This window comes from Leuciscus leuciscus, assembly GCF_965113295.1.
Source record: "Leuciscus leuciscus genome assembly, chromosome: 18".
NCBI lineage: Eukaryota > Metazoa > Chordata > Actinopteri > Cypriniformes > Leuciscidae > Leuciscus > Leuciscus leuciscus.
This window is the reverse complement of record NC_138742.1, coordinates 2,408,421-2,433,529: the sequence shown is the minus strand read 5'-3', so window position 1 is coordinate 2,433,529 and position 25,109 is coordinate 2,408,421. Positions and strand designations below refer to the sequence as shown.

The 25,109-nt window shown below is 37.7% G+C and overlaps 1 protein-coding gene and 2 long non-coding RNA genes across 3 annotated transcripts in view; 1 reads left to right on the top strand and 2 right to left on the bottom strand.

Moving 5' to 3' along the window:
• The window catches only part of LOC309481171, a 47,352-nt gene extending 39,566 nt beyond the window's left edge, over positions 1–7,786 (bottom strand). The window contains exons 1-2 of the long non-coding RNA XR_014199929.1: positions 7,653–7,786; positions 4,696–4,933 (exon numbers count right to left, since the gene is read on the bottom strand). This is a non-coding gene — a long non-coding RNA (uncharacterized lncRNA). The remainder of the gene's footprint in view (positions 1–4,695; positions 4,934–7,652) is intronic.
• Positions 1–25,109, top strand: part of LOC309481069 (uncharacterized protein) — a 384,000-nt gene that overhangs the window by 40,679 nt on the left and 318,212 nt on the right. Inside the window, 1 exon segment of the mRNA XM_082145806.1 lies at positions 16,457–16,630. Within this exon segment, the coding sequence (XP_082001932.1) occupies positions 16,457–16,630 (174 nt within the window).
• Positions 1–25,109, bottom strand: part of LOC309481172 — a 238,649-nt gene that overhangs the window by 54,964 nt on the left and 158,576 nt on the right. The gene's annotated exons all lie outside the window — the stretch shown is intronic.

Here is a 25,109-nt window from a genome sequence, read left to right as displayed (position 1 = left end):
AATGTTTATTGGAAGATAATAGTTAATTGCAGCTAGCTTACATGACCAACACTTCATTAGCGTTAGCTACCAGTCAGAAATGTGTAAATTCAATACTGAGGTCATAGTTAAATGTGATGTTGCACTATATTGTATTCAGAGGTTTTTTTGTCAACCTTATTTACATATTATGGTCAGAATATTAGAAATACATCTGGATATAAAGCAAATAAGTACAGCAGCTGCACCCCCACAAATAAGACCTCACTGCTAAAACATGTAAATGAATGTAAAAAATCCTGAACATTATAGAAAAGCAGAATTTTTAGCTTTGTATATACGGTATCATAATGCAATAAAAATATAAAATTATATTTTCCCTAATTTGCATAATTTGTTGGATGAGCAAAATAATCATCCAGCTTCTTCCATAATGTTAATGTGTAAGAATAACAATTTGGATAACAATAGTGGTTTGTATATATATATTTGTTCTCATTTAATTTCAAATTATGTACAGGAGTACAGAGTCAAAATAACAGAAATCATGACAAATGTCCAAATAGGTATAAACTCACTTCTGTAATCTCAACCCCTGAAAATGTTTAGGAAACATAGGCTTTCAATGTGTATTTAATCTGTCCTTCAGTGTATTAACTTTAACACCGTTTCCTCTTTCTTTACCACTACCAGTTCTCTCCAACAGCATCAGGCATTGTTCAGGACCCGGTCTCCTCTGGGGCCGATGACACGCTCTGCTTCTGGCAGGGGAACGCTCTCACCCAAACATCCAAGTAACTACCATTACTTATAGTGTGGAGTTTGAATGCTTTTGTTATCAATATATGGCTAAGCGTTTGACTGATTCTCGATTCACCGCCAGGTCTCCAGATTATCCTGCAGCGTCGGTAGCAGAATGTAATGGCTACTGTGAACACTTGTATTCCTCTTCTGGCCTGCTTTCTGCCATCTTTCTCTCCCTGTAGGAAGTCCAACGAGTTTCTTTGAAGACAGATATCTCCATAGATAGAATATATAATTGGGGGCAATAAAGTGTATTTCTTTTCTAAGGTTACTCAGGATAACTAAAAAAGATAACTAGGACTCTTATGTAAAAAAAATCAAAAAATCATAATAGATTTATAAGCCTTACTTAAGTCAAATTTACAGATAAAGAGTCAATAAAATTTACTGGGAAAATCCAAGTAAACTTAACTTAAACATTACTAATTAAAGGTACTAATACATGTTTATAAATGTACAAGCCTTTTCTGAGTGAAAAATGTTAGCTAGCTTTTTTCAAGTAAATTCAACTCTATTCTAAATTCTTATTTTTTACAGTGTGAGTGTATCTTCTGAATCCCACTCTATGCTGTACCTTAAGACAGACACAAAGAACAGTGCACTTGTTTTGTGTAAAGTTTTCATGACCTTGGTTTTAAATTCATTGTGTTCATTGTGTTCATGCATGATATGAATTTTGAGTTTAACGTCAAATTTTTAATGGAAACCTTGAACCTTGAATGTATTTCATTTAAATGATATGCTTATTTATGCTACATACCTTCAATACATAGGCCCCACATGAAGTGGCATCCTATTGAAGTGGGTGTGGCAGTGTGTCACATGCCCATCTAGAAGGATTAAGCCCTCTGTGTCTCATGAATGATCTAAAAGACATATACTGTAAGGATGCTTCAATGTATACTATATACATTAATTGCATTTGACACACATTCAACTTTGTTTGTACAGACTGCCTGCCTGTGTTTGACCTTGCCTGTTCTTTGGATTACCCCTTAAATAAATCTGCATTTGGATTCTCCACCTTTGTCTTAGAGCAGTTTGTGACAAATATATACAGGTTATTAGGTTAAAGAAAGCATGACAATGGAGAATAAGGGAGTGATAACTGTGTTTTAGAGAAAAGGAGACTATCTATCTAACTATAACTTATACTTAAGTATTTTTATACTGAATAGATGTAGGGTACAATATAGGGAAACTATATTAGAAGAACCTTTAAACTAATTACGTTACAATGTAGTTTACAATTGTGATATGAAAACAAAACTCTTGGGTACAGTAAAGTAACACTAAGGGAAAGGGACGTTTTAAACAATCGGAATTTAGCTGAAGGGGAAGATATTAGGAATTATGAACTATATGCTTGTTTTTTGCGAACTTGTGAAATAATAAAGTAATGACACCTCCAGTATGCTTTGTGGGCACGTAAAGTTGCATGTTCTGGATAACATATTTCAACAATAACACATCAGAAAATGTTGTAATGCTTGATTTCGTTGAAGGTATTTTAAGAGGTAAAAAGTACTAGGTGAGTTATAATCTGTCAGATATAACCCTGATGAATATAATCAACTAATTTCAGGGCAGAAATAACCTTTCAGTCAATAAGTAGAGGCTACAATCACTTTTTGGCAGGTAAAATACTGCATTATAATGGGGTTGTACTGGCCATCTACAGGTATTTTAAGAGGTAAAAAGTAGGCTACCAGGTGAGTTATAATCTGTCAAACATAATTCTTCTGAATGAAATCAACTAATTTCAGGGCAGAACCTTTAGAGGCTTCAATCACTTTTAGGCATCAATCACTATTACCTCGGACATAAGCGGATGTATATTTGCGCGTTATGTATGTTTGATCCACATAAAAACAGCTGTAGTCGTAAAGAGACTGGGCGATACAGCTTTAAGGGCGTTAACACGCCGCGCGCGCTCCCGCGGACGGCAATCAATTTTCGGCGGACCATCACTTTTCGGCACGACACCTGTCCGGGCAAGAACCTGGGTGTTGGGCAAGAACCTGGGTGTTGGGCAAGAACCTGGGTGTTGGGCACTTTGTCGTTCCAGCTGATGCCAAGGATGCGGCGGAGACATCGCATGTGGTAACTGTTCAGCTTCTGCTCTTGCTTGGCATATGTTGTCCAGGATTCACTCCCGTACAGGAGGGTGCTGACTATGCAGGCTTTGTACACTGCCATCTTGTGTAAACATACATAGGCCAATTCACACAAACGTCAACAAACAGGTTTTTTTTTTTTTTTTTATCGGATCAGTGTGTGTCGATGTGGGTCGGGGTTTGTTTTCTTTTTCACCCGAACATCAACGGTCGACTTGTGTGTGTGAAAAGGCCCTGTGAGCTTGAGTTAACGCAGTCACATGATCCTTTTCTCCCACATTCCAGATATGTTCAGCTAAATTATGAAGGTTGTTTAATTTAATCATTTAATTTAGTGTGTGAATGTTTCTTCATTCAGAGTCAGTGGAGGAGATCAAACTCATCAGATTCTCCTGCTGCTTCATCATGGGTAATTCACAAGGATCCAGAGATGGAGATTGTTCTCCAGGATGCAGGTACTTTCAACAAACATTACATTACCATTACCCCCACACCTCCACCCCTCCCCACACACAAACACAAACAGATCAAAGACAGTTACAGAAAAAATTTGATTTTTTTGCCTATTTTTTTTTTTTTTAACTAAAATGAAATATTCAGTAAAAAGATATTTGTTTCCTCAAAGTACTTTTTGATGCAGGATAAATGTATTCACAGTAATCTAAAGGATTAAACTGAATCTGTTCTCTGTTCCAGTTCAGTCCAGCAGAAGAGCTCAAACCCAGAGTCCAGCTGTGTGTCTATGAAGAGTAACTGGTCTATGGATCCGCCAATGACGTTTAAGAGTGGAGACAAGCGGCCTGATCTCAGGTATATCATTTCTATAAAAGATGTGCTTATAGTGCGACACTTTTGAATTAGAATCATCATTTTTCTCAGTCAGTCAGTCTAATACTAGCAATGACATCGAGTAAATGTAAGCTGAGATCTTTTCCACCTTTATATAATGGAGTAGGTGTAAAACTGAGTGGATTTTTTTAACTGCTGGTTCAGGGCCCGTATTTATCAAGCTTCTCAAAGCGTCATTTTAGTCTTAAAGGGTTAGTTCACCCAAAAATGAAAATTCTGTCATTAATTACTCTCCCTCATGTCGTTCCAAACCCGTAAGACTTTTGTTCATCTTCAGAACACAAATGAAGATATTTTTGATGAAACCTGAGAGCTTTCTGTCCCTCCACTGACTGCAACGTCATTGCAACTTTCAAGGCCCAGAAAGGTAGTAAAAACATTGTTAAAATAGTCCATGTGACTCCAGTGGTTGGTTTGATTCGTGGTTCATCATTTGTTGTTCGTTTAACGTTCTTTCTCAAGGTAGAAAAGTCAACAGCTTAAACGATGGCTCTTAGAAAGGCTCTTTTATTTTAGCAAACTGCCAAAAAATCTTAAAAAGCAAAACAAGAGAAAATTATTTTAATGCAAGCAATAAAAAAACTGCACACATCAGCTGTGGAATAAAAGAAAAGAAATGCACAATTAACTAGATTAAGGCTTACTCCTGTTTTAATGTAAACCCTGTCCATCACCCACAAAGCTTTCACAAAGTTATTCTTGCCACTGTAACGTATGGCTTCCTAAAGACAAGTTTATGGGTAAATAAATGAATAATAATAAAAAAATAAATCAGGTCTCAACATTAAGCCTTTTCATTTGATTGTCCTTAGTTCGGTCATTCACTTGTCCGAGTAAAAACATTTGTTTGTCCAGGAAAAAAAAAAAAGTTGTTTTTGTGTGTGTGTTGTAAATATAATTTATCCTATTTGACATATATAAATCGGCATATTTGTGATATTTTAACCTTTATAAAGGGCATTTTCCCTCATCCCTAATCGATTCCCTAATCGCTTATTTCCCTAATCGCTTCCCTAATGCGTCATCTTTCATTTAAAATTCTTAAATTTCATCAATAAATTAAAATAGAATAATAAGATGCTAAGGGGATGTTAGCAATCAAATTAAACTGCATTAAATAATGTAATGAGATTATTTTAAATATTTTTTGAATATACAATTAAGAAATTTTGGAAAGAATGATACTTTTAAAGGGTCATGAAACCCTAAACCAAATTTTCTGAGATTTTAACAGAGGTATGTGTGTTGAACACCATTGAAGACAATGTTAGCATCTGTTAGATTTAATAGTATGGGGAAAATGGTTAAATTTTAGTTTTTTTCTGCTATTTTCGTCTTCCGGGTTTAAAATCTTCATCGTGGCAGAGCACTATAGTACTTTGATGACTCATCGGTGTCTCATAATTATTCATGTACTGAGTTTTCTTATCCAATGAGAAGACACTTTCTCTTAATTATTCATGACACCACGTGGAACTTTCCAATGACAGACATGTCAAACTGTGATATCGCGTAGTAGATGAGAGAGGCAATGATGGGACGCGCGTTTGTTTTCGTGGTGCAAAAGTTCCAGTACATCTTTCCCCGCGATGCTGCCAGGGCTAGACTCCGGCCATCAACCACGGACACATCTAAACTATGTGTGTGTAGCAACCATTCAACTGGAGAATGGTGGACTTCGGCCTTGTACACCAATGCAGGTTTCGTCTTGCGAGTGATGCGGTCCCGAGGACTTTTCTATCGCTTCAGAGGTGTGTGTGTGTGTGTGTGTGTGTGTGTGTGTGTCTAAAATGTAACCCTGACCGTTATGCCTTTTGTTAAATAATCACTCGTTATTAAAATGTAGATATTTCGATAATACCTCAATTGTATGGAACGTATGCTTAGTTTGTGCAAATTTCTATGTCACTGTCCATCTTTATTATGTGGGTTTAGGGGACGCGTAGATATAGGCTATGTACGGAACGTTTTTTTGTTTGTTTTTTTTTAAGCGGAAAATTTATTACTTTCAAATATATGCATTTATAGAGTGTATATAAACAAATATTTATTTTATAATGACATAATTATACATGTACATTTAAATTAGGGCTGGGACAACGCGTCGAAGTCATCGATGACGTCGACGCAAAAAATACGTCGACGCAAAATATGCGCGTCGATTCGTCGACCTGTTTTCATTTCTCTAAAAAACGTGTGCAAATTACTTCACAGTGTGTACCTTATGTTCGCTGATACGCGATGGCCATCATTCTATCCAACAGTATATAACCAATCCAGGGGTTTTCCTGCATTGAATTTTTTTTTGGCGGCCGCCAAAGCCTTATTTGATCGACAGGGCGCATATAAGTACGAGAGAGAGCCCCGGCAGCGCGCGCGCGCACTCACCGTCTTCAAACAACACGAGCGCTGTCTTGCTCTCTCTCTCTCTCTCTCCCTCGGGCATATTAATCAAAATCATTAGACACGATAGAAAAAGGGCGGAAGACCAAAGTTTCACGTGGAGCATTCGGAGATTTTTTTTCTCTTGAATTACCGCGGAGTGTGAATTGTGGTAAAAAAATAAACTGCCGGGATAATCACACAACGCTTGCCGTAGGCTACACGTCCACTAATGACACGTCCGATTCGCGAACTAATGACTCATTTGAACCGATTCACTTTAATGAATGGTTAAAACAACTGATCTGTCCAACACTGAACTCACGAGACGTCTGAATCGGTGTATAACAAATCGGTAACACTTTACAATAATGTTCCATTTATTAAATTCTAGTTAAGTACTTTTTTTTATTAGGTTTTTTTTTTTTTTTGAAGAAAAAGGTGAGTGGCAGAGTGTATTACTATACGTTGTTGTTATTTTTATGTGAATGAAGAATTAAAATATGCACTTTTTTCAGTAAGCTAGGACTATGTGTTTTCAACATAAATGTTAAATTCTGTTGGTTCAGGAAGGACGCCATGACAGGCTGCTGGCTCCCACTGTTAATTTTTATTTATTTTTTGTTGTAAAAGCACTCTCTGTATTAGCTTAAACCCCCCAAGTTTACATTGGTTACTGTATTCTTTCAATTGCTCTAAACAAGTATTTTGGGTGACCTTTTTATTTTTTTATTGAATGCTAGACATCAAGTTGTTGTTATTTTCATCTGAAAGAATAACTTTTTTTCAGTAAGCTAGGCCCTATGTGTTCAGTAAGCTTGTTTCAGTAAGCTAAGCTAAAGGTTTTATTGAATGCTACCTCTGACTAAGAATGCATTACTATGCACTTGTATAGTCTTTTATTTTGGAATTTTAAGAGCAATAAACATATATTGCAATGTTAAGGAATTCATGTTTTTTTTCATTCAGATATGTAAATTAACATGTATAAATTGCTATTAGTCAATTAATGGGGATTGGGGAGATAATCGATAATCGAATCGAATCGAAATCGAAATCGAATCGGACCGGAAAAATGAATCGTTAGATTAATCGATGCATCGAAAAAATAATCGCTAGATTAATCGTTTAAAAAATAATCGTTTATCCCAGCCCTAATTTAAATGTTTTAAATACAATTATGATTACTGTAGTAGGCTAATATGTAGCAGGGCATTCAGTTACTTTTGAAAAGGACAAAAATAAGGTGTCCGTTTATTTCATTAGATTTTAACTTTGCCAGCTATTAAAAAAATCTAGCATTTCCTCACGTTTTACCACTGATTTTTAGTGACAGTCGATATGCTTGCATGCATGGGCCACTGGCGATGACAGTTTCCCCCCCTCCCCTGCCCTCTCCCCTGCCGTGCCATACCACACCCACTCCCCTCCCTTCTTCTCACAGCCACCACGCCCAATTAAGTTGCATTTTTCAAAAAGATTGTGAGCTAGACTTGAGCTGAAAGAGGGGGGTTTCATGACCCTTTAAACACAAAACTAAACCGCCAGTAGGAGGCGGCAGGAGACCGAGTCACTGAGTCATTTATTCAAACGATTCATTCAAACGCCTGATTCATTCAGGAATGAGGCAGTTGTAAATTAATAGGAATTCATTGAATCTTTGACTCAACCAATTCGTTCAAAACTGAATCATTCAGGAATGAAACACAGTTGAGTTTTCCTTTGAGATGCGCTGTGGTTCTTCTAGGATCTTTTTTTAAACTATTTTCGCTGCTGAAATAGAGCAAAAAATGGCAATATTGTGTCTAAAATTCAAGTGACTTAAAGGTGCTCTAAGTGATGCCGGGAGTGTTGACATTCGAATTGTTGTCAAACAAAACGGAGGCTAGCTAGACCCTCCCTCCTCCTCATCCCGTCTCCTCCCTCCTCCCCTCCCTTCCGGCATAAAGGAAAGTCAAAGTAGTCACTAAAAACAAAGTTAAGTTTTACTGATACTTCATTCAATGTGTAATGTCGCCAAGTTAGATAAATGCTTTTATATATTGCAGAACAGAATGCAGAAAAAGAGAAACATTGTCTAAAAATCGTTTCGCCACCTGAGGTTATAACTATAACGTTAGCTCCCATACAAGGACGCAATAATAGCAAGATAACGTTAGCTTCGCGTTTCCCAGTGAACATAAACAACGGCGGCGGCGTAAACAAATTTAGTCAAAGTTGTCAATAGCCTATAAATGAACATTCAAATCCATAACAAACAGTGGGTGAAAACAATCATTCACACAAATTGTCGCCCTACTGTGAATTTGCTTGACCATTTACAATAGAGATTGATCGCTAGCTGAAACATATATGTTGTATTCACCAAAGCTAACACTGACTGCATAGTTCTAGCTAATTACATCCTTGTGTTGGTTTGGCAAACATGAACGTCAATTTAGAAAGAAAAATGGATTTACCTGTTCTGCAAAAACAGAGCAACTGAATGTCGGAATGGAAGCCCTTCGGCCGGCGGAGATCTCGCCACCTTTCGAGGGTTTTTCCAATGTAAATTTGGGACTTTGCGCGTTCCTTATCCTTGTCCCTCTTCTTTGCAATTTGTTCATCGGAACGTCGTCTCTTTAGTCGTGTGTCGGCCATAATTCAAACTTCCCTCTTCATGCTTCTCTCTCCTCCACACACCCCCTTCATGTGCACGCGCACTAACCCCCCAAACCACACCCTCAAATACTTCTTGTCGGTGATTGGCTGGAGCACTGTTTGTTGTGTTTCGTGGTGCGGGTGAGCCCAGTTTGTTTCTGTTGCCGTTTGTGGAGCCTGTGGTGTCTACAGAGACCGCGTTTTTTTACAGTGTGTTCAGGGGACAGGCAGCTAGCGGATAGTGAGGAGATGTTTGCTGTATGTGATAAAAAATGTTTTGGCCTAAAAAACGCGTGACATCACTTAGAGCACCTTTAATATTAATGACTTGTTTATTGAACTGCAATTTGAAATCAGTGTCACATTTTCAATCGTGATGGTATTCAGTGCTCTTGGTCGTATGATGTTGATGTTACTTGTCCGGACAAGTGTAAATGTCGAGCCTGTAATACATATCAAAACATATTTTAAATATGATGTACTAATTTCATTATAGCACTCATCAGCCTGCAGCTTCCAAGACAATGTTTACTGTAAACAACACAGAGACAGAACAAAATTCACACGTTTCGTTTAAAGGGTAACTAAACCCTAAACCAACTTTTTTTAGTTAATGATATGTAAGAATGGGGCTTTATTAGTGCTGTTCATTGATTCAAGTAGTTTTTTTGACATTTGTGTTTAAAGTGTTTTAATTTGACAAAATATGGTGTAAAACCTCTGAGTGCTGCCCTCTTCAGGTTGAACAGTGGCTACTGCAGTTGAATTTTCCTATTGGAAGTTGTGGTACCCTCTGACGTCAGAGGGTACCAACTAACCACGCCCTTGCCTGCAGAGAGATACGTCACAGATGCACGCCCCCTCTCCACTGGGCTCTGCCTACTTTTCCAGCATTTTTCAAATATTGCCAGTGGGTGGAGTCAGGCTCTGACCAGGGGTTTAGTTACCCTTTAAAGACTTTTGTCCCCGATCGCCTTCCATTCGGGCGTACGCACTCAGAGAAAGTGCATCATGTCAGAACAGAACGCTAATGAAATGTTTACCCGGCAAAGCTTTAAAGCACGAGAAAATAATGAACTTTTGTGATTGTGAATAAGTGCAGAGTCCTGTGAGTGTAACTCTAGCGCTGCGTTAACATGTGATGTGAGTTTTACAGTATTGGGACTGAGCGCCAGAACTGCAGCTGATAGAATGTGATACTACCATATTTCTTCAAAAGCAGATCGTGGAGACATTAAATCATCCACGATCAAAAATCGTGATATCGCATAAGCACAAGTATAGAACGACTGTTATCATGTCTGAAAACAAACACAAGTAACGGAGTTTACAAAACTGTATCGCACGCGTGCTTCAGTGGGACATTTATTCATCACACAGACCAATCTTTTCGTAACTGTACAGCCCTGCAATGAGTATCACAATGTATTCTTTTGAAAATTATTTATTGAATGATTATTAGTGTTGAATGTAAACTCCTCTTAGGAATTTCACCTTTCAATGGGAATTTATCTGAGCATATTCTTAAATAAGGAAATCTATTCAGTGATTGGTCCATGCCTATGTCATCATCCAAAATCCCGTTTGTGGCACAGCAAAGTGTTGTGAATCATCTCTAAGACTGACACTTAAGATTTAGTCCTACACTTCACTTAAATTACGACTGAGATGCTTGATAACTAACTTCTAAGCACAGCTTTGAGCCAAGAGTTGTTTTACTCTTAAGTCCATTCTTAGCAGTGTTCTTGTGAGTAATTCTCAGAGGCTTGATAAATACGGGTTCAGATTTGTTGAAAGCTTCACGGTGTCTGGTCAGAACAGTGATGTTTCACAGCAAGAGTAGCGTTACTAGAGTACAGTAAGGTGGTTTATCTTTAAAGCTCAGCTAAACATTGGTCTCTTTAGTCGGTCCTCCATTGTGCCTTTGAGAAGAGTCATGTGATCATGGTTGATCATCTGAGTTGAATCATTCTATAATTCTATAGTTGATTTTAATTTGTTTGCTTTGAATTCCTAATTCCTAATATTACCGGTTTTCTCAGTCGCTTTGGTACAATTGTTGAATCATGCTTAACATTTTTAAACCAGTGAGTTAATTTCTCAAAATAATTGTAATCAAAGTTTGAAACACAGTGCAAAACAGTTACAGACATTAAAGCAAAAGTACACAACATTTATGTGGTCTTTTATAAGTCTGTATTCTTTATATTTTACTTAGTTTGAAACCCAGTTCAGTCCAGCAGAAGAGCTCAAACCCAGAGTCCAGCTGTGTGTCTATGAAGAGTAACTGCTCTATGGATGCGCCACTAAACTTTAAGATTGGAGACAAACGGCCTGATCTCAGGTATATCATTTCTATAAAAGATGTGCTTATTGTATTTTATTTGTATGAAATTGTTATTAATATACAGCAGTTTAATGAGTTACAATCTTGCTGGTTTCGGTCTATTAATGATCATCATTGTGCTCTTGTGTAAAGCTCTATGTGTTGTATTGTTAATACATTCACACACTGTAAAAGCTGTTGGTCTGTTACTCAGTTAATGACACAATTACATCAATATCAGTGTGTCTGATTCTTTACCCTCTTCATTCTGATTTAAGGTCAACTCTTCCATCCAGACCAGTTAAAAACAAAACTGTGTCCAAGCCTGTGATTCAACCACAAGACTTTAATGAAAGCATGTTTCCTGGTTTCAGGTAAAATTCAGGACTTTGTTGTTGTTGTTGTTGTTTAATTTTAGGTGCTGCAATTCACATCACACATCACTCACACACATGATTAATGATTTACACATTTCAGAAACCGAATGATGTTCTGTGTCCCATAAATAGTTTTGTAATTTATGGCTATTTACTTCTCTGACTTGTGTAATAATGTGGTATTTTAATCTTACAGCCATGACTCTAATCCTGCTGAAGTCCTCAACACATTGAGATCAAATCTGAGACAGAAGTTTGAGTGTTTGTATGAGGGAATATCAAAGCAGAGAATCCCAACACTCCTGAATGAGATCTACACAGAGCTCTACATCACAGAGAGTGGAAGTGGAGAGATCAATAATGAGCATGAGGTGAGACAGATCGAGACACAGTCCAGGAGAGCAGAAACAGAGGACACACCGATCAAATGCAGTGACATCTTTAGACCTTTACCTGGACAAGACAAACCCATCAGAACTGTGCTGACAAAGGGAGTCGCTGGCATTGGGAAAACAGTCTCTGTGCAGAAGCTCATCCTGGACTGGGCTGAAGGGAAAGAGAATCAGGACGTCCAGCTCATATTTCCACTTGCTTTCAGAGAGCTCAACTTGATGAAGGACAAAACACTCAGTCTTTCAGGTCTTCTTCATCTCTTTTTCCCCAAAACTAAAGAAATGGACATATCCAGTGATGAGTATAAAGTGTTGTTCATCTTTGATGGTCTGGATGAGTGTCGTCTGTCTCTGAACTTTAAGAGCGATGTGAGGTTGTGTGATATATCTGAATCAGCCTCAGTGGATGAGCTGCTGAAGAACCTCATTGAGGGGAATCTGCTTCCCTCGTCTCTCATCTGGATCACCTCCAGACCAGCAGCAGCGGATCTCGTCCCCTCTGAGTGTGTCCATCGAGTGACAGAGGTACGAGGCTTCAGTGACACACAGAAGCAGGAATACTTCAGGAAGAGAATCAGTGATCAGAGTCTGGCCCACAGGATCATCACACACCTGAAGTCCTCGAGGAGCCTCTTTATTATGTGCCACATCCCAGTGTTCTGCTGGATCTCAGCCACTGTTCTAGAGGAGATGTTGAGGAAATCACGGAGAGGAGAGATTCCCAAGACTCTCACTCAGATGTACACACACTTCCTGCTCATTCAGACCAACATCAAACATGAGAAGGACTATGAGAAGCAAGTGAAAGATGAAGACATGATTGTCAAACTGGGGAAACTGGCTTATCTGCAGCTTGTGAAAGGAAACCTGATCTTCTATGAGGAAGACCTGAGCGAGTGTGGCATTGATGAGACAGAAGCATCAGTTTACTCAGGATTGTGCACTCAGATCTTCAGAGAGGAGTTGGGCTTGTGTCAGGGGAAAGTCTTCAGCTTTGTTCATCTGAGCATTCAGGAACATCTAGCAGCTCTATATGTGCATCTCTCCTTTATCAACAATAACATCAATGTGTTTGACCAGATTACCAAACCAACTAATGGAGGCAGAGTTTCCCTATCGGATCTCCATCAGAGAGCTGTGGATGAGGCTTTACACAGTAAAAATGGGCATCTGGACCTTTTCCTTCGTTTCCTTCTGGGTCTGTCAGTGAAGTCTAACCAGAGTCTCTTACAAGAACTGAAGACACAGACAGCAAACAGCTCTCACAACAATAAGAGAACAGCTGACTATATTAAAGAAAAGATCAGTGAGAATCCCTCTCCAGATAAATACATCAATCTGTTTCACTGTCTGAATGAACTGGGTGATCTTTCTCTAGTGAACGAAGCTAAACCTCATACGAGCTCTGGAGGATTACGTGCTGTGAAACTCTCCTCGTCTCAGTGGTCAGCTTTAGTGTTTGTGTTGTTGTCCTCAGAGAAGACACTGCAGAGGTTTGACCTGAAGAGATTAATTGGAGACAGAGATGATCGGTAAGTAACACTGAGTACAATCATTACAGTCTAAAACATTATGAACAAAGAGAAACTCAGAGATCAGAGGTGTTTAAATCACGGGGCACAGACTGATTTCTGGGATATTGTAGATCATTTGCGTGTGTTCCTCAAACCGTGGCTGTGTCCTAGTAAGACTGCATATCTCGACTGCCACGTCATCAAGCGCCTCTGAAGGCCGTCTCAGTTTGAAGGATGTTGTGAAGACAGACTTCATTTTGTGTCTTTAATTCAGCTCATTTTGAAGGATGCATCAAGTATATCCTTCGTGTTCTTCAATCTCCCACAATCCTTTGCACTAGGGATGTCAACGATTAATCGACGATCGATTAATTGTCGATAATACATTTAATCGATACAACTTATCGATCATCGATTAAGCAGGTCTTCATGCGCGTGCGCGCTGCTCAACCGCGGAACATGTAAGCGAGCGCGCTGGAGTTATGTTTGGGACCATTTTTCACCTTCATCATGACTATAAGTTTGCGTGTGCATTCGCAGGCTTTTGTTTTGTGCAAATGTAAGTTGTAATACAGTTTATTTTCTGTAGGCCTATCTATATCTGATTGATCTCATATTGGATGCATTTGGTTAAGAATTAACTCTGTAGTAAAGCGTCAGCTTCAGCGCGCGCAGCTCAAACGGCAGTGCACGACTAATAATGACTATTGAGACTGTAATATTACATAACATTATAAAGATTACAATATTGTAATAAAACATTGTGAATTATTTGGGTTTAGTTGCCGTGTCGCGTTGCTCCAGGAAGACCGCGTCCACAACATGAGTAGTTCTGAATGAATGGCACGTAACTTAGTTCAGGTTCACTTGAGCATGATTTTGCGTCATTTTGTGCAGATATAATTTGTAATAATTATGTTTATTGTGAATATATCTGATTAATCTCATATAGGACGCGTTTCTTTTAGATAAATAACGTGCTAGCAAAGTGCTCCAGTTTAACGGTAGCAGATTCATTCAGCGCGTGCAGTTGTTCCAGGAAGAGCGCGTCCACAACAGTCACACATTCTAAGCGCATATGAGGCGGCGTTGGTGACACGTTGTATTAGTAGTTATATTTGATTATTAAATAATTAATTTAATTATCAATCACATCGAAACATTTTACAATCCTACTAGCCCTTTATTTATATTTAAAACCATTCTAATTGATTTGGTGAGGAACATAGCGTTTTGAGCAGCATTTGCAGACCCTGTCATGCTGTCATAGCCACTGCAGCAGACGCATATCGCAGTATTAAGGCTAACGATTAATCGATTAATTGATCGTTAATTTAAACGACGATCGATCATGGGAATTTGTGAAAATTGACATCCCTACTTTGCACACATTCTAATTAATGTAAAAGAACTGATGGAAAACGAGTCAGCACTGAGTTTATCTGAGTTCATTATGAAATGTAAGACACAGATAATGTATTTGGAGATGAAGGCATACATGTTATCTTTTGTTTCTGTGTAAATTAATCACTGAACACTAAACTGACAATAATGTAAGACACTGGGAGACACAGACGGCTGCCATTCACTGTATTGCATTCATAAAAAAGCCAGTTAATATAAAGATATTTAATAGGAAGTATTTTTCCTAAATGAAGTTTTAATATTATTATTATACGAGAGAAGTATTAAGAAAATAAATTAGATTAATGTCTCATCATCATTTTTCTTTATCACCAGTTGCTGGCAAAATGATGGACAATGATTCACATTTTGTGCGCATCATTTCCTGTGACAATAAAACTAAGTAAATTATTAAATGAACAAGTATGTAAATAAACAAGTAACAAGCAAACAAACTCGTGTGCTTAATTTCTACGAATAATTTGCTGATGCAGGTACAAAAAGACTTTTTTCTTGCCCCCCCGCCCAACTTGGGAGTTAAATGTCTCCATGGTGATAACCATAGCAACGGACAGGACAAACAAACCTGATGTGTCATAATAGTGTTGTAGTGTAAATGCAGACTAATAGCCCTGCCACAGCAACACTAACGAGAAGAAGAAAACACTAATCAGTGACGGCTGAATACGAGGCTTCTACAGTTATAGATATAAAACCACTTTCATTAAAACAATTATTTGAGGGTATTTAGGAAGGTATAATGTATTATTTACTTATGATATGAATTATTATTATTATTATTATTAGCATTAATAATTAACTTTAACTTTAAATAATTTTTATTTTCAATTAGTGGCACACAGAACACAGGAGATGAAGTTCTCCAGAAGCTGATGCCTGTGGTTACAGCAACTAGATCCGCTCTGTAAGTAACACTGAGAACAAGCATCACTGTTAAAACATTATAACAGTTCTTACTTAAACATTATAAATTAATGGTTTAACAAAAAATATGAGTCACACTTCAGCTCTTACCTATCTGACCTGATTTGTGATCTACTTAACCATTCTTTATGATATATGTGTGAGAAATTTATATTCAAATATATGCATTTGTAATGTATGCATATAAACATTTATATTTAATGTATTCCATTTGATCAGTTTCATATAATCTTTCTCCCTCACACAGAGACATAATCTCTTACAATAACAGTTAAATTTACTGATAAATTGAATTCATTGTTTAAAAAAAGAGATATTGCATAAATTAATCACAATCTCCCACACACACACACACACACACACACACACACACACACACACACACACACACACACACACACACAAACACAAACACACACACACAAACACACACACGTTCCTTAAAATGTTTACAAATACATTAAGCTCACACACACACACACACACACACACACACACACACACACACACACACACACGTTGGGTTTACATGTTTTATGGGGACTTTCCATGGAAATGATTTTTATACTCTACAAACTCTATAATCAATCCCCTAATCCTAACTGATGAATTTTCACAATGTGAACTGAGTATTTGTATATATTTCATATTGACAGGATTATGTTATTTTTTAAGTGTCATGTTTATCTCTGGAAATAGGCTTAATGTGTGTCATTGTTCTCTACAGGTTGAGTGAGTGTGGTGTGACAGATGAAGGTTGTGTTGCTCTGGCTTCAGCTCTGAGATCAAACCCCTCACACCTGAGAGTTCTGGATCTGTCTGATAATAATCTAGGAGACTCAGGAGTGAAGCTGTTCTCTGCTGTACTGGCGAATCCTCACTGTAAACTGGAGATACTGAGGTAAGATCATACGTTACTCTCACATGAAACTGTCACTAATGGCGTTTCCATTACAGATTTGCGCAAAACTTTTTTAATGAGCGTTTGGTGTAGATCTACTAGGCATAGAGATATCTGAACATCTTTGCCAAGCGCAAACCAGTACAGAAGTAGCCCAGTGTTTCCTCTATGTTGATTAGTTAATGGCGGCCCGCCACGGCAAATTTGTTGCCACCACGGTAACGTTAGGGCTCTAGGCTACAGTGCGACCATTTCACTCGCATTTGTGCCTAAATATGTCTGTGTGCGACCATGAAAAGATATTTAGGCGCACTTGTGCAACTGACCCGATCGAAGATTTTTTTTTGGCGGCCGCCAAAGCGAATTTTTGTCCCGCCAAAGTCTTATTTGACCGGTGTGTAATGTAGATAAACTGCTGCGCTTGTGACAGCTGGGCGCATGTTTAAAAGAACGAGAGAGAGAGAGAGAGAGAGAGAGAGAGAGAGAGAGAGAGAGAGAGAGAGAGAGAGAGCGAGAGAGAGAGAGAGAGCGAGAGAGAGAGAGAGAGCGAGAGAGAGAGAGAGAGCGTGCGTCCTCTGGTCGTGTGTGTGTGTGAGCACTCTCTTTGTGAAGCAAGGTTCCACGTTTTAATGAATGGTTAAATGACTGATCTTTCCAACACTGAACTCATGAGACGTCTGAATCGGTGTATAACAGATCGGTAACACTTTACAATAAGGTTCCATTTATTAAACTCTAGTTATAACTACATTAGTTAACATTAACTTTTAATAAACTGCACTTCTACAGAATGTATTAATCTTTGCTAATGTTCATTTCAACATTTAATAGCCTACATTATTGAAATCAAAAGTTGTATTTGTTAACATTTAGTTAATGCACTGTGAACTAACATGAACAAACAATAAACAGCTGTATTTTTATTAAGATTAATAAAGATGAATACATTCAGTAACATGTATTGCTCATGGTTCATGTTAGTAATAAACTAATGTTAAATCAAACCATATTGTAAAGTGTTTCAAAAAAATAATTTACAGAACACCTTAAAATAAGAACGTAAGGTGTGCTTACCCCCTTTAGTACAGCCTATATGGTTAGCAAGATTTAGCCTTAATAAACTACAGCATTTAAACTGAATGGTAGCCTATTCAATTGTAGATGGTAGAAAATAAGACTATTGGTTAAAATAAACTTTTTAATGCTACTTTTTCTCCCTGCTTTTTTATATTGATATGATTATATGTAGCTCCAATAAGAGCATTTTTATTAAGCAATACAACTGTAGCTCCAATAAGAGCAATTCGCCCAAGACCAAAGCCTGAGCCATGGCACTGTGAAGTCACGCGCGCAGCCAGGCGAGAGTGTAGAAGGGCAGAGCGTCGGTGGAAAAAGGATGGGCTGCAGGTGTCCTATCAGATTTTACAGGACAGCTGGAGAAACTATCAAAATTTTTTTAAAGTTAAACAAACACAATATTTTTCAGAAATAGTTTCTCAAAATGTCAACAATCCACGTGTTCTTTTTAAAACCATTGGGTCTGTGTTGAACCCTCCACAATCCACTTCTATTGAATTTTCACCTGATACTTGTGAACAATTTTTGGCCTTTTTTAACAGTAAAGTTTTAAATATCAGAGCCAATATATTTATGGAAGTAGAATAATGTCAAATGTTTTTGAAATAAAAAGCCTGTTGAATTGCACTACTTGAAAAAAAATAGGCATTGCATTAACCATGCTTGCATTTTAATGCATTGTATTTTTAGTGCTTACATTTTTATGGGCTGAAATTCAACATGGTTGAATATTTAATCTGTGAATATTTCAATTAAAAACATTTCAAACACCTTTTCATTATTAAAAATTCAATAATCCATATTCACCTTTCATATTTCACTTCCAAAATATTCAAACTGTTTAAAAATACAACCAATAATATTCAACAGGCAATTTTCGGTCCATTTTATTTCGCTTTGCAAATTCGCTTCCACAAATTCAGTGGTTCAAATTCGACAGTAAATTCAACATTGACGTCCAGGAACTGCAGGAAAAGCAGTAGATTGCCGAGCATACTCTCCATCTGCTGTTAGTCGACCTCACCATCAGATGGTGCAAAAGCGCTTGTTGTTGACGAAGACATTCATTCATAAAATGAAAATGATTATGTGTCAGTATATGCGGAAAAGATGATAAACACACAAAAGCTGTGTTTATGTTTCATTCAATAACTTCATTGTTACTTTCCCTGTGTATTCTACATGTCATCAGCTTTCTCTACCATGAACAGGATTATAATCGGTTTCCCTCAATACCTCATACTCAAGGATTTCCCTTCCGTTGATAGTGATATGAAAGACCAATCTTGCACCTTATTAGGGAAGTAGGCTGTAGGCTATTATATAGGCTACAGGCAAGAAGATGGACTCAGAATATGAACTTAACGCGCAAAGTTTCATGCTGAGCGTTTCGTGATATACTGGCATAAAATCAACACATACTAGTATGCATACGTGTATTGCATTAGCTTAAACTGTCACAGCACTTGCATATTGTCCTCCTATTGTTAGTTTAACTGTAAATCGCTTTGGATAAAAGCATCTGCTAAATGACTAAATGTAAAAATTGGCTTGACATTGGACATTCGCACATTTAGGGACCGTCTCTAAAGTTGCATACAACATTGGCATACACGTTTCTAACTTCAATAGCAAACTTAAATTTATTTAAATAAATATCAAAAATCCAAAGGGTGCGCATTATGCCTGACACTAAATGAACACTTTACAGTAGGTTTTATGACTGTAAGTCGTTCTATTCAAATGCTATCGGAGTTAGAAACGTGTATACCAAAGTCGTATACACTTTAGAGACGGTCCCTAAATGTGCGAATGTCCAACATCAAGCCATCTGTATGCCAATCTATCACTGGGAAACGCTCAGCATTAAGCTTTGCGCGTTATTCTGAGTCCATCTGCTTGCCTGCGAGTTTGGTCTTTTACATCACTGTAGTCCATTAAGCTCCGTTAAGCGTTGTATATGTCCAGCAGGGGAATCCTGAAGTATTGAGGGAAACCCTAATAGCCTGCATGCAGCACATCGCCACAATATAAAGTTAAGGCAACTAAACAACCAAGAGAAATATATGTCAACCTCAAAAATGTAACATTGGATCTGTATATCCGCATCGGGGAATAACATTATAATCTCGTTCACGGTAGAGAAAGATGCATGTAGGCTATACAGGAAAAGTAACCGTGAAGACACTGAATTTAACATAAAACAGCCGTCATAATAATCACAAATACACTTACATTGCTGTAAATGAGTTTTATGAATGAATGACTTGTTCTAACTGTTGCTGGTCTTCAACACGCGCTTTTGCACCATCTGCTGGTGAGGTAGACTAACAGCAGATGGAGAGTATGCTCGGCAATCTACTGCTTTTCCTGCAGTTCCTGGACGTCAATGTTGAATTTACTGTCGAATTTGAACCACTGAATTTGTGGAAGCGAATTTGCAAAGCGAAATAAAATGGACCGAAAATTGCCTGTTGAATATTATTGGTTGTATTTTTAAACAGTTTGAATATTTTGGAAGTGAAATATGAAAGGTGAATATGGATTATTGAATTTTTAATAATGAAAAGGTGTTTGAAATATTTTTAATTGAAATATTCACAGCTTAAATATTCAACCATGTTGAATTTCAGCCCATAAAAATGTAAGCACTAAAAATACAATGCATTAAAATGCAAGCATGGTTAATGCAATGCCTATTTTTTTTCAAGTAGTGCAATTCAACAGGCTTTTTATTTCAAAAACATTTGACATTATTTTACTTCCATATATATTGCCCCTTTCTTTAAACTTTTCCTTAAACATGCATTGTTCAGCTATTTTTTGTCAGTTTGAGCTAGTTTCAATGTTATCTCTTACAAAGATTATCAATCAAATTAAACCCTCCACATCCTCTACGGACCCTGTCCCTCCACACTTTTTTAAGGATGTGTGGGAAACGATTGGCTCTCATGTTGAGGAAATTATAAATAGTAGCCTGTCTTCTGGAGTTGTGCCTGCATTTTGTAAAAAAGCAGTGATTGAGCCACTGATTAAGAAAGCTGGACTTGAGTGCACAAATGCTTCAAATTATCGCCCTATTTCAAAGCTTCCATTTTTATCGAAAATTTTGGAAAAATTTGTATTTTTGCAGCTACAGTCTTTTCTGGAGGCACATGGCATCTTGGATATTTTTCAGTCAGGTTTTAAAGTATTTCATAGCACTGAGTCTGCACTTTTAAAGGTTTTTAATGACCTGTTTTTAACCCTCTGAGGTCGAGAAACGCGCCGACGCGTTTTGCTGGATTTTTTTCACATAGCAGCAACATAAACTTATATTACTCCGTCATTTATGGTTATACAGAAAAAAGAAATATAAAAAAATAATCTGTGATATTTCTACTTTTGTATGTGTCCACTTACAATCAAATCAAAACATTGTGCTTTTGTAAAATAAAGAAAATAAACAGGGTGTGTGTTCTGCCTCTCCGTCGCGGTGAACTTTTTTTTCTTGAGCACGTCTATAAACTGAAACAAAACTCAGCGAATCCTTCTCACACATTTATGAGCCATATACCCTTATACACATTTAAGTGTGTACTTTTAAATGATCGGATTCAAACTGAAAACAAATATTCTCTGTTTAAGTAATTTGTATAAAACCAACAGGATGTCCAGTATCTCAAACGCTTGCTAATTACTTTTTAATTCGACACGCCCACTCGCGCAAAAGAGATTCACATGCAAATCTCCACATGGAACGCGAACGCCCTCCTTACCTCAAACACAAAACACCAAAACACTTCACAAGTCTCTGCTTTTCGTCGAGTTTGGAAGACACGTCTGAGCTTACATTGGATTTACCCCCAGAAGAAGAAGAACGCGATTTGAAGACAAGAAAGATGTAAGGTAAGAAATTCTTACTTATTAGTTTATGGTATTGTTGCATAAACTTCACATTGCAGTTGAACTGTTGCTAGATATATGGTGAATATTATACTATTTAGACCCGTGTTTACTGTTAAATACTGTTTGTGGATATCTGCTCAAACATAGATATGTATAACCATAATGTTTAATATTTTGGAGCGCGCTGTGGGTTTGAATGTATCATATTTTGGAGCGCTCTGTGCGTTTGAATGTATCATATTTTGGAGCGCGCTGTGGGTTTGAATGTATCATATTTTGGAGCGCGCTGTGGGTTTGAATGCATCATATTTTGGAGCGCGCTGTGGGTTTGAATGCATCATATTTTGGAGCGCGCTGTGGGTTTGAATGCATCATATTTTGGAGCGCGCTGTGCGTTTGAATGCATCATATTTTGGAGCGCGCTGTGGGTTTGAATGTATCATATTTTGGAGCGCGCTGTGCGTTTGAATGTATCATATTTTGGAGCGCGCTGTGGGTTTGAATGTATCCTATTTTGGAGCGCGCTGTGGGTTTGAATGCATCATATTTTGGAGCGCGCTGTGCGTTTGAATGTATCATATTTTGGAGCGCGCTGTGGGTTTGAATGTATCATATTTTGGAGCGCGCTGTGCGTTTGAATGTATCATATTTTGGAGCGCGCTGTGGGTTTGAATGTATCATATTTTGGAGCGCGCTGTGCGTTTGAATGTATCATATTTTGGAGCGCGCTGTGGGTTTGAATGCATCATATTTTGGAGCGCGCTGTGGGTTTGAATGTATCATATTTTGGAGCGCGCTGTGGGTTTGAATGCATCATATTTTGGAGCGCGCTGTGGGTTTGAATGTATCATATTTTGGAGCGCGCTGTGGGTTTGAGTATCATATTTTTGAGCGCGCTGTGGGTTTGAATGCATCATATTTTGGAGCGCGATTGCGTTTGAAAGGAAAAATGCACCAAACATTAGGCTTTATGTTTTTACTATTATCTCATTTCATATTATCATAACGAATGGAAACATTTGAAGTAACATATGATAATCAATATATTTTTCTCTAGCGTAGTTGTTCTTGAAATCTTTTGGAAGATTTAATTTATTGTTATTATTTTATGCAGCACTTCGTAGCCTATGCCTACAAGGCACAAGAAACCTGGTGTTCATTATATATTGTTGGAAACGTGTGTGTGTGTGTGTGTGTGTGTATTCTGTGAATTTTAAAAAGAAATTTTAACCAGAAAAATCTAAAATCTATTCCAAAAATCGTGCAGCCAGTTTCTCTTGATATCAGTATGTTCACAGTTTTTTCTTTTTTTTCTTTTTCTTTCAGGGACCAGATGCAACTGAGTCCTGCTGACTTCAACATTCACATGAGTCTCTGTATATGAACATGGTAAAGTGAAAATCAAACACCTTGGAAATGAAAGGTATGTTTTTAGGAATGGCACAAAGGTCTCTGTCTTTGGATCATTGTTTTCAATGTGCTCTTTTGTCATTTGTATTTTTGGATTGTGTTGTAAATAAATCCAAACAATCTAAAAGCCATTCTTTTTTAAATCTCCTCATTCTTTGTGCAAGGTTGCTCTGAATGACAGGGCCTGATCGCTCCTAATAGGGCAGTTAGGGGAGTGTCTTTGTATTTCTCAGGTGTTAAAAGCTTACATATTCATGAGATGATCACGCCCCTTCGCATATGGCTTTGTCACACAAAACACGTCTTAGAAATTTAAAATCAATATATTGTCTTATCTGAATGAGCAGTCAGGGTGATTTTCACATAGTTTTGGAGCAAATATTCTAGGCTATGTCATACAATTTTCAAAAGTCTTGTGAAGAAATAATCAGTATGGGTTTCATGGCCTTATTTCAGTGAGAATTTTTTTTTGTATTTTCACAAACCACGCATAAATGTCATTATCTCAAAACTACAAACTTTTACATACATGCTGCTGATATATTATTGTAGCAGAGTTTGTGCTGAATACAGTGTAATTAGACTTTAGCCATGACAATGTCACAAGTAACAGAAAAAAACACAAATGTCAGAGCATGTCAGAACACCTCCAGGGCCAGAAAACAGCTCAGACCTCAGAGGGTTAATGACAGATTCTGGTGATTCAGCCATTTTAGTGCTTTTAGATCTCACTGCTGCTTTCGACACAGTTGATCACAAAATTCTTTTATCTCGCCTGGAAAACTGTGTGGGAGTCAGGGGGACTGCTCTAAAGTGGTTCCAGTCATATCTTTCAGAGAGATGCTTTTTTGTTAAAATGGGGGACTCTACTTCATCAACTGCGCCTTTTAACTGTGGGGTCCCCCAGGGATCAATTCTTGGTCCTATTCTTTTTGCATTATACCTCCTTCCACTTGGAATAGTTTTTAAAAAGCATGGCATCTCCTATCATCTTTATGCTGATGATTGTCAAATTTATATGCCAATCAGAAAGCATGAAGGCAGCCCCCTGACACCCCTACTTGAATGTTTAAATGACGTCAAAGCGTGGTTGGCCCAACATTTTTTACAATTAAATGAGAGTAAAACAGAGATTATGCAGTTTGGCCCCACTAACCCCATGAATTTGGGTTTGGGTCCCCTCAATGACTTTGTGCATCCTGTTGTAACTAACCTTGGGGTAAAAATAGACAGTGATTTTAAACTTAACAAACAAATAAATGCAGTAGTGAAATCTAGTTTTTATCATCTTCGCCTTTTAGCCAAAGTTAAACCGTTTTTGTCTTTTAACAGTCCTGAACAAGCTACACATGCTTTTATTTCTTCTCGTTTAGACTACTGTAATGCAATTTATATCGGTATAAATCAAAACGCACTTTCACGCTTACAGTTAGTCCAAAATTCTGCAGCACGTCTTTTAACAGGAACCAAAAAGCGCGCTCATATATCTCCAATTCTTGCCTCACTGCACTGGCTTCCTGTTCGTTTTAGGATTGATTTTAAGATTTTATTGTTTGTTTTTAAAGCTGTGAATGGACTGGCCCCAACATATATCTCGGACCTAATCCAAATTTATAGGCCAGCGCGGACAATGAGGTCAGAGGGCCAGCTCCAGCTTGCGGTCCCCAAGTCAAGACTTAAAACTCGGGGGGACAGGGCCTTTTCTGTGGTTAGACCTAAACTCTGGAACGCTCTGCCCCTCCATATCCGAACTGCCCCAACAGTTGAGTGTTTTAAGGCTCGTCTAAAGACTCATTTTTATTCTTTGGCATTTAACTCCGCGTGAGTGGTGTGGTCCTTTGTGGTGTTCTCTGTGGTATGACCCTGATGTTCTTATTTTGTTTTAATAATTTTATATTAATTGTTTTGTATGTTCTGAGTCTTTTGTGCAGCACTTTGGAAACTTTGTGTTTGTAAAATGTGCTATAGAAATAAAGCTGATTGATTGATTGATTGATTATATACCAAAATAATCTATTAAAGAAGGATTTTTTTCTTATAAAGCTATGAAATCCATAGGTAAAATCACAGCTTTTTTTTTTTAAAGTGTTGGCCACCGAAGACC